We start from the raw sequence: 19,576 nt of genomic DNA, 5'->3' as shown, positions 1-19,576 counted from the left end.
TATATATATATGAGTAGAGAAATATAGTTAACAATTAATAAAAAAAATCTAATGCAAAATAACATGAAGATTGAAGAAACTTCATATCATTATTAACATTCTATGACAAAATGTAATCCCAAAATCGTGTACAGTGACGCAAATTCTTTGGGGTTTTGGTTTGGCTTTAAGGGATTGCTTTGCTTCTGCTACTGTGTCTTTGTCTGTGAGAGAAAAAGTTTGTTCAGCCTCAAACCAATTTCTTCACAATCCCAAAAATACCTTCTCGTCTTCTTCAGGTATCTCTCTCTCTCTCTCTCTCTCTATCTACTTTTCTTTCAATTTTTTAAGGTATTATAACATTGAATTTGTTTGTGCATATGTCTATATAACTATTGATATATGTTGTTTTTATTTCCTCGGATTGGTGACTGTGGGGATTTGGAGCTTGAGAATGGAGTGAAACTAGGTTCCATTGACCAAAGACTATAGCCATTGAAGATGCTGTCAGAGTTCTATTGCATGGTTTAGGGGAGGATATTAATAGAGAGGGTCTCAAGAAGGCCCCTTTTCGTGTTGCCAAGTCACTTCGTGAAGGAACCAAAGGTGCTTTTTTTAACCTTCACTTTGTTAAATCTAACTGCCTCTGTAGTCTATTTTCACCATTGAGTTAATCTTTACAGTCATATTCCAGCATGGTTTTCAGTTCTCTAAAAGAAATTATCACATCTGAGATACTTCTAACTAATCACATGTAGGACAGAGATGTTAGATTGGGATTGATTAGAAGGGAAGTACTTGAAATATTCTGTTTTTAGTTAACCAATTGTCTATTGATAGAATCATCAAGAGCCACTTTCGGCTGCCTTAATGTACCTTTTGTTTGAAAAGAATATATTTAATCAGTATATATATACCAGTAATACCGTTAGTAGAAGTGAATAATAACAGGAAGTATTAATATAATGATAATCTTAGTCATAGTGATAACAATTAATCATGGCAATAATTGATGTTCATGAGTTCTATTTTTTGGCTTTATTTCCAAGCATATGTCAACTTTGAGTAATCTTATTTATCAAGCAAATTTCATATTTCCTACCACTTTTAATGTACAATGTATAGATAGATGCGCTAAAAGTTTTTATTTATGGTAATTTTATAGTGACCTTTTTGTGTAGCTTGTGTCCAATACATTGCAATTTTTTGTGTGCAACTCTTATAAATTAGTAAAATACTGTAAATATTGTTTGCATTTTGGCTTTAGCTAAAAGTGGCTTTAGATACTTAAAGCATACTGTATATAAACATATAATTTTGTTGAATGTAGTTAGAGTCAGATAAGAATAAGGAGCGTCGTTTTAAACAGGATGACTTACATACTGCTAGTTCTTGTAGCTTTGCTGTGCACGCTGCAAAAAAGGTAATAAGTATTATGACTATTTTTTAGATGATTTTGACTTCTCTTAAAGTTTATGTGGAACCGATATTTATCACTACATAAATATGTTGTTCATAATGTAGGCAAAAACGGATGGACGTCCTATAGAGCGTGCAATATTATATCCAATACTACATACTCGTAAAGATGGATCTGCAGTTAATCCTGTAGTGAAAGCAAAAATGGTGAGTAATTTCTCCATTGTAGATGGGGGTAAACAAAATAGGAATTCAATGATAATTGTTATTAATGATTGATGGTAAAATTTGATGGTTCTTAGTAGTGTAGACCTGTAGTTTGTGCCTAGCTTTGGAATTATAAAGAGAGAAGTAAGCTCAAAGCTAATTATGCCATGGCTATTGCCAGATGTGTTTTTACTGTACCATTATAAATACCCTTCTTTTGTCATTGAATTAAAGAAGGGTAAGTATATACTATTATCAATGTTTCACCTTCATGATTGAAATGATGGGATTAATATGACACCCCCCTTTTTTTTCTTTTAAAGAATGATTTCATGAAAGGTGTAACTTTAATTTCAGAGATCAAGTTCTAATGTCAACCTTGCATTTCAGCATATGTTTATTATAGCCCATTATGTGTGCACCCTTATATATCTTGGTGGTTGTGACTTAGATATAAAACTTTCAAGAATTCCACAAATGACTCAAGGTATCTCATATGATATAGTTTTAGGAAAGGCTTTTTCCAATTCCTAAATACAAATACAAAAAATAATGTAATGGGAATGGATGAATTTTAAATTAGTTATTGACTTAGAGAGAGATGCTGAGGTTTAAAATGTAGATTGGATGGAGAAGTTAGTGTTGTTTGGGAACAATATTGTGGCATAAAACCTTTCATATTTCATTGCTTCTCCTTAGTATTCATGGTATGAAAGTTGCATTAGTAATTCCTGGCATAAAGTTAATTGCCCCTCACTCTTCATTCGTAATGAAGTGACCAAATGTTATGATGGCGTCAACCTTCCAAAACCCTCCTCCTTTTTTGAGGATTTGGATTGGCTGTGAATTTCATTGCCCCTCACTCTATGTATCGAAAATTTCTTCTTAAGCCCTTGAATTATAATCACATTCTTCTTCTGGTCTTTTCAACTTGTATGATAGTTACATTTATAGGACTAGAATTATGATTTGAGGGGATTCTGAATTACTTTCCAACCATCATACTAGCCTAAGATGGATCATCTAGGATGTAACCATGTCCAGGAACAAATGGCAAGATCTAAGCTTAGATGTAGCAGTGCACATTAGTGACTTGGCATATGATGATGTTTTTCTAACAAGAAACTCCAATTTTAAATTGATATATTTCAAATTGATATTAGCCAATACACATTAGTTTTTATTGTGGGGTCATTTGATTGTTGGATTACATAGCAAACTCCATTTCATTGTGGAAATGTTATTCTTATTGAGTTGAGGCCTCTATGTTTAGTTCCTTTGTTATATTACAGCATACCCAGTGGATGTTTAGGACTTCTTTTTGTTTTTTTGGAGAGGTTCATGTGGTGAGTTGCCTATAGATTGTCAATTTTCTCTTGAGGATTACTGGTACATATTGGTGGTTGCTTGTCTCATCCTATATATATGTATATATATGTTGTGGGGTCATTTTAACTATATGATTTCTAACTTTTTTTGTTTTGTTCAAACCCAAATATCAGGACAAAATGAAGGAATTGTTGGATGATTCTTCGAATCATTTGCAGTCATCTGACACAAGTGGTAGTATTGCATGGTCAATAGACGATGTGTTTGCCAAAGTGATGGGTAAGGAGTGCAAAGGTCCTATTCGTGGGATAGGATTTGGTCCAAGTCCAAGTGGTCGAAGTAGCAAGAGTGCTCTCACAGACATTGAAATACACTCAAGTCAAGCAAGGGACAATGAAGTTGCACAACTGAAGGCTTCCTTGGCTACTATGGAGGATAAACTTGCAAGTTTTGACGAAATGAAGGAAAGACTTAGTCAATTCGAAGAAATGGAGCAAAGAATGGCTCGCATGTTTCAACAAATGCAACAAATTTCTTCCCAATGCAATCAGGTATATTAATAAAGACTTAGTCAATGTTTTTCTCTTTGTAAGCACTTCGTTATTGTTGTGAGTGCGTATAAATGTCTTCATTTAACTTATTTCCATTTTTTGTCTTGGTAATATTTTCTTGTCATCCTATTCCATTTATGCACACTTATTGAGTAATCATATTTTGTATTTAGGATGTTCCTTCGGCTCAACAATCTCCAGCTCTCCAAAAATCGTCAGCTGCATCCTATCAACCAAGCAGCTTATAAGTTTTATCTTGGTGTTCGAGAACTTTTTTGTGTACAAAGAACTACAGAAGAACAACCGCATTTTTTGCAAGTGTTGAAGGATATTTTTAAACACTTTAGAACTTTGATTATAGTATTAGCTTAATTTGAGTGGTTGTTTTATTCAAAGGACCACATCTTTTTTTGTTAAGCTTATGACGGTGGTTATAGACAACGTTATGTATTTGATAATCGATATTTCTATATTAATATTACGTTAATTTGGAGACATTTGTAGTGTTGTTAATTAATTACATTTGTGGTATTGTGTTAGTAGAGCTAAAACTATTACAGGTTTTAAACAGGTCTGAACAATATATTTGTAACAGGTTTAAACAACATTTTTGATGAAAATAGTAGTTTTAAAGCCCACTGGGGAAAAAAAAAAAAAAAAAAAAACCAATAGCGGCGGTCAAAAAGCGCCGCAATAGGTGCACATTTTTACGGTTTAAATAAAACCCTATAGCGGCGCTTATAGCCCGCCACTATAGGTTCAAACGTATAGCGGCTGGTCAAAAAGCGCCACAATAGGTGCACATTTTTACGGTTTAAATAAAACCCTATAGCAGCACTTATAGCCCACCGCTAAAGGGGCAATTAGCCTGTTTTACTTAATTGCCTATAGTGGCGGACATATCCCGTTGCTAAAAGTCAGTTGACATGAATTTGAACGTCATATGACGGCGGTTTTATGCCTGCCGCAATAAATCAAAACCGCCGCTAAAAGTTGTATCTATAGCAGTGCTTTTTTTTACTGCCGCAATAGACCTATAGTGGCACCGCAATGGTGGCAGGATCACCTGCCGCTAAAGGTCAAATGTACCTTTAGCGGCGGTTTTTAGGGCTTTAGCGGCATTTTTTGGCCTGCCGCAATAGGTCTTTTTTTGGTAGTGAAAGGAAAAATTAAGAAATGACCTTTGATTTTGTGTAAATAGTTGTATTTTTATAATTATGGTAAGCACAACTTGGTTGTATACTTGTATTTGTATCAATTTGAAAAAATTATTTAATACTTTGGAAGTATCATAAAACATAAATGCATACATTATCTCTTATATGAATTGTGGGTTTTACTATGAATTTAATTAATGAGACCTACTATTATGTGAGAAGAAAAAATACGCATTTATAGTACACTTGAAATATTCTATAAGTACACTCAATTTGGTTATGTTGTTGTCTTTTTGCAAATAAAAGTAATTATTAGGTACTTTTGAAATATAATGACTTGGTAGTTTCTTATCTCAAATTGACGTTGATGCCACTAATTTATTTAAAGTTTTCAAGTAAACAAAGCCTGTACTAGTAGTGAGCTAATGATACTTGTTTTGTTCTCCATGACTTTCGTGTTTTTATTTTTTTATGGAAGATTCTCAAATTTATTTACTAATATTAAACTAATGATGTGCATCGTTCTCCACGACTCTCAATTTTTTAATTTTTTGATAGAAGATTCTCAAATTTATTTAATAATATTTTCACATAAGTTCCCAATCCCAATTGCAATGAAAAAAAGATTCTAAAAAACAAAGAGAAGTTGCAATGAAAATTGAAACAACTCAGATAAAAATGGTTCAGTTAAGAGGACCTTTTAACTCAAAATAGTAATTATAAGGTACCATGACTTGACGTTCCATCTTCTAACTTCTAAGCACTAATTTGGTCATTTCTTGTGAAATTTGAACGTGAAAGGAAAAAGCATTACAAAATATAATACTAAGGGTCTGTTTGGGATCCACTTATTTTGCTGAAATTAAATTTTTTTTTACTGAAAGTACTGTAAATAAAAGTAAAAGTTAGTTGAAATAGTACATGAGACCTATGAATAGTACCAATAAAAAAGTCACCTTATTTTATTATTCAGCCTATTTTTGCTATTATTCATGAGTTTCACTGTATTTTTTGGTACTATTCATAGGTCTTACTGTATTATTTCAGCTAACTTTTACCTTTATCTATAGTACTTTCAGTAAAAAGTTTTCAGTTTCAAGAAAATAAGCGAATTCTAAACGGATCCTAAGTAGTGTTTATTTCAATCTTGTGTGGATAGACTCACCACTTTTAGTGTTATTTAAGAGTATTCACAATTGAGGAGGAAAAAAAAAAAAAAGAAGACCTATTTTACATTCTCAAATATTACTTATCTACTCTACTAACTCATTTAACAATACATCCAGCATCCCAGTTCTTATTTTTACATACAATCTAATCAAATAATATAAACTAAACAATCAAATAATATAAAAAAGATTTTGTTTTTCTCCCTTCTCTTCCATCTCCCTTTCCTCTCTTCCTTTCTGTCTCTCTCCAATATATAATAATAATAATAATAATTATTATTATTTTTTAATGTTTACAGCCCCATGAATAGTAGGTTGTATATTTGAGAACTCACTATTTCCAGTTGCTAAAAAAATATAGCAATACATACTTGGATAAACTTAATTTGTTGGGTGTTGCTTGGTAAAATAACAACGAGGGTTTTACACCTCCATTGCTAACACAACTAGTGTAACTAGTAGCTAATTCGTGCGATGTACGAAATAGTTAAATTTAAAATCATATATATCTAAAAAAAAAAAAATAGAGAGTCCTATATGAAAAAACTATTAATTAAAAGTTAATAGAAAAATTATTTTATAATTTAAAATAGTTTCCCATCGGTATTGTATAGGTATCAACCAAGTAGAATGCATATTTTAAATAATAATAAAAAGATCGTAATGGTGGGTGGTGGCTACTTTTGTTTTATTATTTATCCAAAAAAGAAAAGAAAAGAAAAGAATTTGATAGGATATGAACAAATAAATTGTAGTAGAAGAATTTGGATTGTAATCAAATTAAAAATTTTATCAACTTAGAAATTATAGGAGAAGAAGATAAGAATAAAAAAAAATTATAAATACAATTTTGTTAAAAAATTATAAAATGATAATGATGTGGCAAGCTCTAAAGAGGTCAACAAAAAGTCAAAAACTTCAGTTTTGGGTATCGGGTTTGATTTTCACAATTGCTTTTTTTTTTTTTTAATAGATGAAATTTTTGGGATAGAAATAGTTTTTTTATATGATAGTTTTTCTTTTTTTTTTTTGGGTCAAAAGGAATTAAAACGTTCAAAATAACTACCAAGGAGCCAGAACGTTGTGTTTGTAAATGTAGTTTTGAAGAAGTGTGTTATTTTTTAAAGAAAACTTAATAGGCAAAGCCAAAAGATACAATTGTTCGATGTCAAAAAATGAAAAGACACAACTTTTTAGTTTTTTTAAATGTATATATGGCATTAATTTGTGGAGCCACGTGGCGCAATGAGGAATGATCAACAAAAAATCAAACGTTTCGATTATTAGTTATTACTAGTTATGGGTACACAGTTTGTCTCTCTAATGGTGGTAGATTTTTCTTTCTCTATGTGCTTGCAGTTCCGGTGGTCTAAGTCTGGCGAGGAAATGGACGGTGGTCTATCTCTGTAGTTTGTATCGTGAGGTTTTTTTTTTTTTCATCTTTGTATCATAAGTTTTTTTGGGAGCATTTTGCAAGTCATTTAATTGTATTTTAACCGGTTATTTTTTATTAATATATGGAGAAACTATCAAACGGCGTTTTAACGTGAAACAGTATAATTTATCGCTTTTTAATCGTGAATGTTGCAGAATTTTAGATGGGCACTTTTCCTACATGGCAACATGGCCTTAATTGTAGGAAAAGGCTTCTGTTATTATATATAGTATATGATATAGACTAGCATTATGCCCATGCGATGCACGGCTTAATCAAAATAAATGAATATTTTATTTTTAAGTTACATAATGAATGCATGTTGTGTGAGACTAAGGTATCATAAAATGCATATATATATATATATATATAAAATTGAATGGAAGATGGTAGAGGTACCTAAAAATATATATAGAATGATTTTCAATAATACATTGAACTTTAAGGCTCATTTAATCACATATATTTAAATGGAAAACCCTTGAATTTAATAGTTAAAAACTATCCAAAACAATAATTGAAATCATGTTTAAGTGAAACCTCAATTCAATAATTAAGCACAATCTAAATTATTAAACATTTAAAAATTTGAAGTAGAGAGAGACTCACATGAGAATTTAATTTTTGTCCTTGAAAGCATGGAAGGAGGCAGGGGCTGTAAACAAACCAAGCCGTTCATAAACAATTCGGACTCGGCTCGATAAAAAGCTCGTTCATATTTATTTGTTTATAAATAAGCCAAGTTTGAGCCTTAGTTTTAGGCTTGTTTGATAAACAAGCTGAGTCCAAACAAAAAAAATTGTTTGTGAACAAGCTCATGAACAATAGGGCTCGATAAAAACATGCTGAGCTTAGGCTCGTTTATAGCTTGATATATGTTTACTAAATAAACTCATTATCATGACATTACACGTATGTTTTAGAATGTTAATTTATAGCTTGTTTATTCATATATGTTTTGGAATGTTAATTTATTTAGATTTGTGAAGATTATGGTTGCATGGATGACAAATGTGGATGTAAAAATTGCATTTTGAACAATTACTCAAGTTATAGACAATGAATGATGAATGGATGGATTTAATTATGTAAAATTGTAATTTGAACAATTTCTAATCATGGGTGGAATTAGAAGCATTATAAAATGAGTATATTATTGTTTTTTGTTTACTTGATTTTTGGTGATATAAGCATTTGATGATACAATTTTTTTGGATCCCAAGCTAAAAAGCTTGACTTGACTAATTAATCAAGCCAAGCCAAGCTAAGCTCAAGGTTTTTGGCATTCTCACGAGCTTAAGTTCAAACATTGTTTTTAGGCTTGTCTCAAGCTCGAGCCAAGCTTGAGCATTTGATTTTTATTGACAAGCCAAGCTCAAACATGCATTACTCAACAAAACTTGGCTCATTTATAGCCCTAAGAGGCACTTAAACTTGAATGAGTTTCACCCTACCAAGTTTAAGTTTAAACTTAAAGTTTAAGTCATGTGCGTTGCACACTACATGTGTGTGTATATGCATAAAAAATGATCTGAAATTAACATTTATTGTAGAAAAGAGGTGGTGTAGTCTTACTCTTGTCTAGCTAATTCTTATTATAATCCTTTTGTTTTGTAGGGAGAGAGAGAAACCCTTCTTTTGAAAAAAATAAAGTCAACATATAATAAATAATAGCTAAGATATTAATCTTTGGAAGTAGTATCTCATACAGATTAGTATTTCAATTGTAGGTTTTGGTAGTTAGAAATTAGCGCATAGTATTTAATAATTAGAAAATTATTTTGAAATTTTCTTATACCAATCCCTTAAAAAAGTTTTAGTGGAGTTTAAATCACGTTAATGAATTATCTCTCTATTCAATTTATTTTTTAAATCATATTAATAAAAAGTTACTGATATAACTATTATTAGTAAACATTTCTTAGGCTTATCTATTTAACTTTGTTGCCAGATTAATATAAACTCTTTTATTTCTTTTTTTTTTTCCGAAGAATATAACACAACCAAAAACCTATAAACAACAATTTACATTTAATATAAAGAACATAGTCAAACTTATTCATAATTTAAAATTAAGAAATTAACACAAATTATAAATTAAGATATAAATTTAGAAAAAGAACAAAGAATAAACTTGTTTGTTTTCTCTATCACTTTGAGAAATGAAAGTGTGAGTATGTAACTAAAATATGAACCAATTATTGTAGAAGAGAATAAATGAGTACAAAAGTTTAATATTAGGAATTGGGTTAAAACGTATGTGAGAAGTTTTTATTTATTTTTTTGAAGTTAAAGAAAAATAGCTTAAACAAAATGAAAAAATAATAATGAAGAAATGATATATATATATATATATATATATTAATATATAGGTAGAGTTTCATTTGATATAGAATTTAAATCCTATTGGAATTAAGATTTCTAATCAATTTGTTTGTTGCTATCTCATAAATCCCATAAAAGGTGGATTAAAAAAAAGCTCATATGAATAGAAAGAAAAAAGGAAAAAAAAAAATTTATGGGAAAAAAGGAAACTTTTCTTTTATAACCCACCAAAACAAAAAAAAAAAAAAAAAAAAAAAAACCAAATAAACAAACAAACCTTTATTTTAGAAGAACAAACGTTTATTATATATAGATACTTTTTTTTTTGGAAGAAAGAGAAGGTGTTTACTTTAAACTCAAATATATATATATATATATATATATATATATTTTTTTTTTTTTTACTTTATGCAGAAACATTTTTGGTAAATTGGTATGAACAATAATTATCTAAAAAAAAAGTCACGTGTAAAGAGGAAGATTTTGTTGTTGAATACGTTGTTTTTTATTTTTTTTACACGAAGTAATATAATTTAAATTAAAAAAAAAAAAAAAGAATAGATGGAGATTGTTGACGTTTTTTGTTTTTTATGTATAATATGTTGTTATTTTTTTACACGTAGTAATATAATTTAAATAAAAAACAAATTAGATGAAGAGTTTGAATTGTAATCAAATTAAAATTTTTTATCAACTTATAAATTATAATAATAAAAGGATTAGATGAAGAGTTTGGATTGTAATCAAATTAAGATTTTTATCAATTTAGAAATTATAGGAGAATAAGATAAGTACAGAAAAATTATATATATTTTTTAAAATTCTATTTTTTTTTTTTGCAATTTAGTGCAACTACTTGGTGCAACCACGAACTTTAGGCAAAATCTTTTTTGGTAAATTGTTATGAACAATAATTATCTAAAAAAAAAAGTCACATGTGAAGATGAAGATTTTGTTGTTGAATACATTGTTGTTGTTTTTTTATGGGTATTATGTTTTTTTTTTTCTTACACAAAGTAATATAATTTAAATTAAAAAAAAAAAGGAATAGATGGAGATTGTTGCTTTCTTTTTGTTTTTTTATGTGTACTATGTTGTTGTTGTTGTTGTTTTTTTTTTTTTTTTTTTTTTAATACACGTAGTAATATAATTTAATTAAAAAAAGGATTAGATGAAAAGTTTGAATTGTAATCAAATTAAAATTTTATCAACTTATAAATTACAATAATAAAAGGATTAGATGAAGAATTTGGATTGTAATCAAATTCAAATTATTATCAATTTAGAAATTATAGGAGAAGAAAATAAGTACAAAAAATTATATTTATTTTTTTTTAAATTCTAATTTTTTTTTTGTTTTTTTTTTTGTAATTTAGTGTAGTCACTTGGTGCAACTACGGTTTCTAAGCTCAATTTTTATTATATAGCATTTTTTTTGAGAAACAAACACACACACACACACAAGGGAGAGGGAAAGAGGTTCTAAGAGCATCCACATCCGGATCTCAAATCCTATCTTATTTTACCATTCTAAAAAGCTACTTTATTACTTATACCATACCATTTTTCAATATACCCAACATCCCAACTTTTATTTTCCTATCCTACTCATTAAAATAATATTTTTACACAATAAAATAATATATCCTTAAACCCAAATAAAAACAAAAACCCAATACCCAAATAACCTCTTCAACCAACTGCTGCTTCAACCCAATACCCAATACCCCAGAAACGCCAGCCACAAACGCCATCCAAACCGATCCTCAGCCCCAGAGCCACCACAACCCATCATCGACGCACTACACACCTGACACCGCCACTGCCACCACCAGCATCAACTCATAATTTACCGTCAACACCCAAAAAAAAAAAAAAACCTGGGCAGCAAACCCACCCTGCCACCCACTGACCCAAAAAAACCACAATCACCACCACCGACGCACTACACACCTGACACCACCACCGCCACCACCAACAACAACCCATAATTTACTGTCAACACCCAAAAAAAAAAAAAAAAAAAAAACCCAGGCAGCAAACCCACCCTGCCACCCACTGACCCAAAACCCATTCCGACGGAGCCATAGACACCCACCCCACCGTCGACCCACCAGCCACAACTACTTCCACCACCTCCACCGTCGGCCCACTAGCCATAACCACAAACCCAGTAGCTGAACCAAAAAAAAAAAAAAAACACAATCCAATGGCAACACAGCACAGCCAAATCCAGCCAAATCAAAATCAAAACCAAAATCAAAATCCTAAATCAAAATCCTAAATCAAAATCAAAATCCAAAATCCAAAATCAAAAATCAAACCCATCTGTTCTCGCAAAACCCAAACCCAAACCCATCTGTTCTCACCGGCAGCGATGGCGAGAGAGAGAGGGTCGCACTTCGCAGTCTGGATTCATCCCAAACCCGTCATCATCATCATCATCTTCGACCCAAACGCCAAACACCACCCAAACGCCACCCAATCGCCACCCAAATTCGACCCTCACGCCGGAAACCCACGACCTCCACGCCTCCACCACAGCTTTTCTGATCAAGCCTCCACGCCGTTGCCTCCATTCCGTTGAAGAAGAGAGAGCAGGAAGAAAGAGAGAGAAAAGAAACAGAAAAAATGAGAGAGGAGAGAGGAATTTACCGGGATAAATGAGAGAGGAGAGAGAAATGAGAGTATTAAATTTTTTTTTTTTTTTATAACATTCAGCTACAGTACCATCTTACATTTGAGATGGTACTGTAGCTAAATCCCAAATTTGGAATTGGCATTTAGCATATGGCCTTCCCATTGTTGAGTAGTTTTGGGGCTTAAATGCCAAATGTTCCTAACATTTGGCATATAGAAGCCCCAATGCTGATGCTCTAATACATAGACACATCACAACTCCACTCAAAAGTCATGGTAACTTTTAAGGGAAAGTGAGGCAAGTTATATTACATACAACACACTAGCATATGATATGATATATATACATATATATATATATATATATATATACACACACCCACACCAACCACTAAACACATTATTTATGTAAATTATCCCAAATAGTTGAATATTGAATAGTTGAATATTTGACAAAACAATATTAAAAATAATAATATAAAATATTATTAAAAAAAAAGTGTGAATCTATTGGTGGCTTTAGACCACTGTTTGGGTGTGAGACTGATATTTTACATTACTTTTTAAGTTCAGTAGGTTTAGAATAGTAGACTTACTCATAGGTTTGATAGATGGACATAACTGATTAAAAAAAAAGAAAAAAAGATGGACATAACTGATTAAAAAAAAAGAAAAAAAGATGGACATTAACATTCATAACAAGTCAAAAAATTGTCAGTTGAATTTAGAAATTTGTAATTTTTTTATCTATACATACTATACTCCACCGGGGCTGTGATTTAACCATTGAACAAACGATAAGTATATAACTTTTTGTGGTTTTATACGAGATGATGCCGTATAAATGCTTAGAGAAAGAGAGTGACAGAGGTGGAGACTTTTAGCTTGAAGAGAGACAATCAGATTTGAGAGACTAAAAGGAGGAGAGGAAGAAAAAGAATCGGGTACCATCGGCTAAAAATAAACATAAATTAATAAAGAAATAAAAGAAATAAACTATGCATAATAAATAACAAATAATTAGATGATGTGTGAAATTAGGAGGCTTCTAATAGTAGAGTTTGTTATGGACTAAAATTCTCAAAAGTAAATTGAAAGTTCAAAAACGTGTACAAAACACCTTTGAACGTTTAGACCCCCAAATTACAACTTAACCAATACAAGCAATATGTCAAACAACTAGTGTGCGGAAACTTAACACATGCTATAATACGAAATTGGTTAAAGACTATCTAAGCCATAACAAAATAAAACCACAGCAGATAATAAAAAGACAAAGATAGAGAGGAAGGAAGATGCAAACACAAAGACAACACGCGATGTGTTATCGAAGAGGAAACCGAAGTCCTCGGCGAAAAACCTCTCCGCCGCCTTCCAAGCGGTAAACAATCCACTAGAAAATACAGTTGGGATACAAGGACAGCAATAGACCCTCCAAGCCTAATCTACCCAGTGCACCTAAGCCCTCCAAGCTTTTTGCTCCAACGAGGTTGCGCCGAACCTTTTTCTTTTCTAGCTTCCCGGATTCCGCTACTAGACCGTAGCATCAACCAATGAAGATTGGTTCCTTCCTAACTGCTTCCCAGAAATCCAAACAACTGTCTCTCGGTGATAATGATGGTGAGAACCAGGTTTGGTATAATGCCTCTCAAGGATTTGACAATGGAGAGGAAGAGAATTGAGGAATTTGAAGAGACTCTAAGGTAGAGATTGTGGGTGAAACAATCTGGGTTTTCTTTAGGGTTTCTCTCTCAAAATTCTCTCTGGAAGCTCTCTTTCAATCGTGGGTAAAAGGGGTATTTATACTGGAGTGGGAGAGGAATGTGAAACGTCAGGTTTTACAAAACAGGGGTGGCTCGCGGCTTGACCTCGCGGCTTGACTAAGTCGCGAGATCCAGTCGCGAGTTAACCGTATGGCCAGTTGTCCTGTTTTGTCCTGTAGTGCTCCAGCTAGCATGACTGTTCATCTTCCAGCATGCTTGGCACGTGTGCTGCTTCTGGCGGCTTGCAGCCGCGAGTCACCCGTGAGTCCCAGTCTCGAGTTTCTGTTTTCTTGCACACTCTTGAGCAATCTTCACTCTATCTCACTCACTACCCTTACAACAAACCCACCTAAATACAGGGTTACTAAATGCTGAATTACAAGCAAATTTGGTACGGAATAAAGCCAATTAGATGGTTGAATAAATTCAACCTTACAATCTCCCCCTTTGGCTATTCCGTGACAAAACCCTAAAACAGACTCTAGACTTAACATGTGAGTTGGGAACAGTTGAACAAAACTCACTCACACCTAACTCTAGAAGCTGTGAAGCACTTGAATCATATGAACATAATACTCCTGAAACACAACAATACACCATGATCATTGTAAGCAGAAAATTATAAATGCATATGAAACAGGCAATATGTGATCAAGCAAAGATGGAGTTAAGAAACAAACCATGGCTTGATCAACCAAGTGAACACCACAAGGTAGTGATCACAGTGTTCATTCACACTTGGAATGAACACAAGGACATACAAGTTAACAAGCACAAGGCAAGACACTTGTATGCTCAACACTCAACCAATGCATAACACACAAGGTATATGCATCTAGGAACAATCCTACAAGGGCACAAGAGTGACAGTACATAAATCAAAATGCAGAACATTTAGATTAAAGTACTGATTTCAACATAGCATAAAGGCTGCATTAAGCAAGGTACATACCATAAAGCCTACAAACTATGCATAAAACATTAACCCTAAAAGCTTACAAAAGCACATGGGTACAAACAACAAAAACATCCTGAAAAACAGTTTACAAAACACAATATATCAACTTAAAGAGAAAATTGAAACTGAAGAAGAATGTAAAGACACTCCCCCTTAGGTAATGACACTCCCCCTTAGGTAATATCCTCCCCCTCTGATCATGCCTATCACTCCCCCTTTTTGTCATGGAATAGGCTAGTCATTCTCTTCCAGCTTTCTCTGAATTTGATCCAATTGAGTTTGAAGAGAAGTAAACTTCATATCCCATCGAGTGCTTTGATGGTGTAGAGAAGCTGTGAGTCCAGACATCTTTGTATTCAACTCGTGGACAGAGGATACAATGCGATCAAGTTTCTCATCTAGGGAGAGAGTGCTAAACTGAGAGTCACTGTGAGATGCAGAAGTTTCTGGTTTGGCTCTCTTCCGACTATGTCCAATACTTGCATTGAATGTACGCATGTTGATTGGACTTGGTTTGGAGATAGGAGATTCATCAGCCGTTGGATAAATTCCCTTGAGCTTCAAGATCCGTGAAATGAGACTGCAGAAAGGAACGCATATCCGAGACTCAGTTCGAAGAACCGTTTTGCGCAGAACATGAAAGATATGAGCACAGATGTCTATTTCCACATTAGAGATTAGATCATGAAGAAACAAAGCACGTCCGAGGTTCATATACCCAGTGCTTGATAAAGGGTACAAATTGTGAAACATCACAATTGTAAGCACTCTCAGTTTTGGAGAAAGAGAGGAAACACTGATGGATTTTCCATTGGGTGAGAACTCCAAGTCTTGACCAAGACTTTCTTTGAGAAGCTCCTCATCAGGACAGAGTCATCATAAACCGGTGAATGTCGGAAAATGGGTCTGTTGATGTGAAGAATTTCTGCCAGATATGTAGGAGAGACAGAAAAGCTCTTTTTCCGAACCCAGCACTTAAGTTCATCTCCTTCCACAATTGCGTTAGCATAAAATTCTTTTACCATCTCTTCATATGCGTCATCCGGATCAGAGAGAAGGTAATTCCAATCCTTGTGAGCAAACCATTTCGGAATGTCAGTGTCATGAAGTGAGGACTGATCCAAAACTCTTTCTAGTAATGGTTTGGCATGTAGAAAGAAATTCTCATAAGACTGATAGGCTGCATATGATCTGAACTTGTTGGGATCAAATCTCTTTGATGAAGAGCGAGTCCCTTTTGGTTGAGGTGGGTAATCATCAACATCAATTACTGGTTCCTTCCCTTTGGAACTACCTCCTTTCACAGCAGCTTTCTTGAATGGTGACATGACCAGTCTGCTTTATGAACAAGGGAAATGACAGAACACAATCCAACCGACTATATTAGCAGAGGGTTAGTGGAAATTTAGGGACAATGAAGAAACCCTAATAGCTGGATGAAAATGGTCAGAAAATAGCAATGAGGGACACAAATGGCCCAAATTGAACTACACAGTCAAAAAGAACCACATAATCAGCTGAAAAAAAAAACCCACATTCAACAACACATCAACAGGATACCACACAGGATCATAGTGAAACACGACATCAACAGCAGATCAGACAAAAATAGCTAACCCTAGCTAAGCACATGATGAAGAACACAACCACCAAAATAAACTAGCTCAAAAACATAAACACAAGCTTCCATAAGCTAAGCATGGACAAAGAGTAATAGTTGAGCTAAAAACCCATCACAAAATCACAATCAAAAGTGAATAATCCAGAGGGAAAACCATAACAACAAGTAAAATAGAGTTCAAGACAGAAAAACCATACCTGTTAGTTGACGATTTTGAGCGGAAAAGAGGCAAATAATGGAGATCGAAAATGGAGGCACGGTGTGAATGGGTAAGAGCAGATGAGAAAGACAATGAACAGTCACAAAAAGATCGAGGGAAAAAAAAAAGTTTAAAAACTGCCCTTGTATGTCCAAAACACGCGATTTTCGCGACTGAAACGAGTCGCCAAAAAGTCGCCAGATCAAGCCGCCAAAACACTCAAGGACAAAAATTTGAAAATTTTTTCTAAGTGTTTTTCGCGACTGGAAGGTCTACCCGCGAGTGAGTCGCGAGCTGAGCCGCGAAAATCTCTGAGTAAACCACGCGACTGGACCTTCCACTCGCGAACAAGTCGCCAAAAATTACTCGCGAAGACGCGACTTGACATACCCGCGACTGAGCCGCCAAAACAGGGCAAAACTGGATTTTTGAAATTTTCAGATTTTTCAAACAAAAGACTTTCCAAAAATACCTAAAACACTCAAAAATCTTTTTGTGCTTGAATTAACAAAGATTGAGCATGTGAAAACACATTTCATCAAGTACAATCACACAAATGAATATGGCATTTATTGAACATAAACTTGTGTGTTGTGTGTGGATATCAACAATAAGATAGTCCTTCGTCTAATGTGAAGCTTCAATGATCAATTCAACCAAGGCATACACAATTAGCACTAGATCATGTGACCCATCTCAATTATAGAAATATGTATATATGACCTCCCACACAACTTGATAACATAACTTGGAGCTTATCATTTGACTCCACTTTCAATCATAACATTTGATCTTTTTGATCTTTTGAGGCAATCATCTCTCATTGTGAGAGTGATATATGACTTTTCACTTTAAAGAACAGGCCTTTGGCCTTTTTGAATAAACATTCACTTTAATAAAAGGTCGCTTACCCTTTTTCCTAGTCAAATACTAGAATATGCGACAGGCTTTTGCAGCTCAATATCTCTTTTCATTTGGAGATTTACATTTGGTGAGCTCTAGCAAAACAAAAATAAAGAGTGGGAAGATATATAGACACAAGTCTATGCATGTCTCAAGATCAACAAAACCATTCACTAATCATTCATGACAAGTTTGAAGATCTATTTACAACAATCACAAAGATTTCAAGATTTCTCCCACAGAGATATGAGTGCAAAGAAACAAGTAATGCTCGAAAATGCACAATGCCATTAGCACAAAGTTACAAGGCAAAACAAGTTTTGAAACAAAAACTCAACAATGTCAATCAAGCTTTCTGATTTTCTAATTTTTATGTGATTTTTGGATTTTTGACACAAAAGAAGAAAATGATTGAACAAACATAAAAAGAAACAACAGTATTCACAAATGGACAAACAAACAATAAACATGTTGCACAAAGAGCTAATCAAAGAGGTGTGTGCCCCAACATAAACAGACTTATCATATTATAAATATGTGAAGCACACAACACACAAGAGAGTCAAGGAATTGTACCAACACCAATGGTCTTACGGAGTGATTCAAACCGTGGACCATCGAGAGGCTTGGTGAAGATATCCGCCTTTTGATTGTCGGTGTGTATGAACTCAAGACACACAACTCTTTCCTCTACCAAATCCCGAATGAAATGGTAACGTATCTCTATGTGTTTGGATTTTGAATGCTGGACAGGATTCTTGGAAAGATTGATGGCACTGGTGTTGTCACAGAAGACACACATCGTTTCTTGAGGAATTCTATAGTCATGAAGTAATTTCTTCATCCAAAGAAGCTGAGTGCAGCAACTTCCAGTAGCGATGTATTCTGCTTCTGCAGTAGATAGAGACACTGAATTCTGCTTCTTGCTCATCCACGAGACAAGATTGTTACCAAGATAAAAACAGCCGCCTGAAGTGTTATTCCGATCGTCTACACTGCCAGCCCAGTTAGCATCTGAATACCCAGCAAGACAAGCATTTGAGTCTTTTGAATACCACAGACCATAGTTTGCAGTACCATTCACATATCGAATGATTCGCTTAGCAGCAGTCAGATGAGATTCCTTCGGATTAGCTTGGTACCTGGCACAAACGCCCACACTGAAAGCAATGTTCGGTCTACTGGCTGTAAGGTAGAGCAAACTCCCTATGATGCTCCTATACAATGTAGGACTTACTTCAACTCCCGACGAATCCACATTCAGTTTAGTGGAAGAGCTCATGGGAGTGGAGACATGTTTTTTGGAGTCTAGTCCAAACTTCTTGACAATGTTTCTGGCATACTTCTCTTGAGATACAAATATACCCTCCTTCTGTTGTTTGACTTGAAGACCCAAGAAGAATGTGAGCTCCCCCACCATACTCATCTCAAACTCCTTCTTCATCTCCTCAGAAAATTCAGTAGCACGATCTTCGATAGTTGCCCCAAACACTATGTCATCAACATAGACTTGTGCCACAAGGAGATAATCTTCATCATTTTTGACAAACAGAGTTCGATCGGCATACCCTCTCTTGAAACCTCTATCTAGAAGATAATGTGTAAGACGATCGTACCAGGCTCTAGGCGCTTGTTTTAATCCATAAAGGGCTTTCTTCAATCTTAATACATGATCTGGAAAATGAGGATCCTCAAATCCTTTTGGTTGCTCAACAAATACTTCTTCATTTAGATATCCATTCAGAAATGCGCACTTTACATCCATTTGATAAAGTTTGAAATTCAAAGTGCACGCAATGGACATGAGGATTCGAATGGATTCGAGTCTTGCCACCGGAGCGAATGATTCATCAAAATCCACTCCTTCTACTTGAATGTATCCTTGAGCTACTAACCGAGATTTGTTTCGAATTATCTCTTC

General features: G+C 33.7%; 1 protein-coding gene across 1 annotated transcript; it reads left to right on the top strand.

Annotated features, from left to right (window-relative positions):
• Positions 1-978: 978 nt before the first annotated feature.
• On the top strand, positions 979-3,920 carry LOC126703877 (uncharacterized). Its single transcript, XM_050402938.1, has 5 exons — positions 979-993; positions 1,310-1,402; positions 1,504-1,605; positions 3,108-3,485; positions 3,659-3,920. Exons 1-5 carry the CDS (start codon positions 979-981, stop codon positions 3,731-3,733), a joined length of 663 nt encoding a protein of 220 aa, XP_050258895.1. The 3' UTR covers positions 3,734-3,920.
• The last annotated feature ends 15,656 nt before the right edge of the window (positions 3,921-19,576 follow it).

Source organism: Quercus robur, chromosome 10, assembly GCF_932294415.1.
Source record: "Quercus robur chromosome 10, dhQueRobu3.1, whole genome shotgun sequence".
NCBI lineage: Eukaryota > Viridiplantae > Streptophyta > Magnoliopsida > Fagales > Fagaceae > Quercus > Quercus robur.
This window is presented reverse-complemented; position numbering and strand designations above follow the sequence as displayed.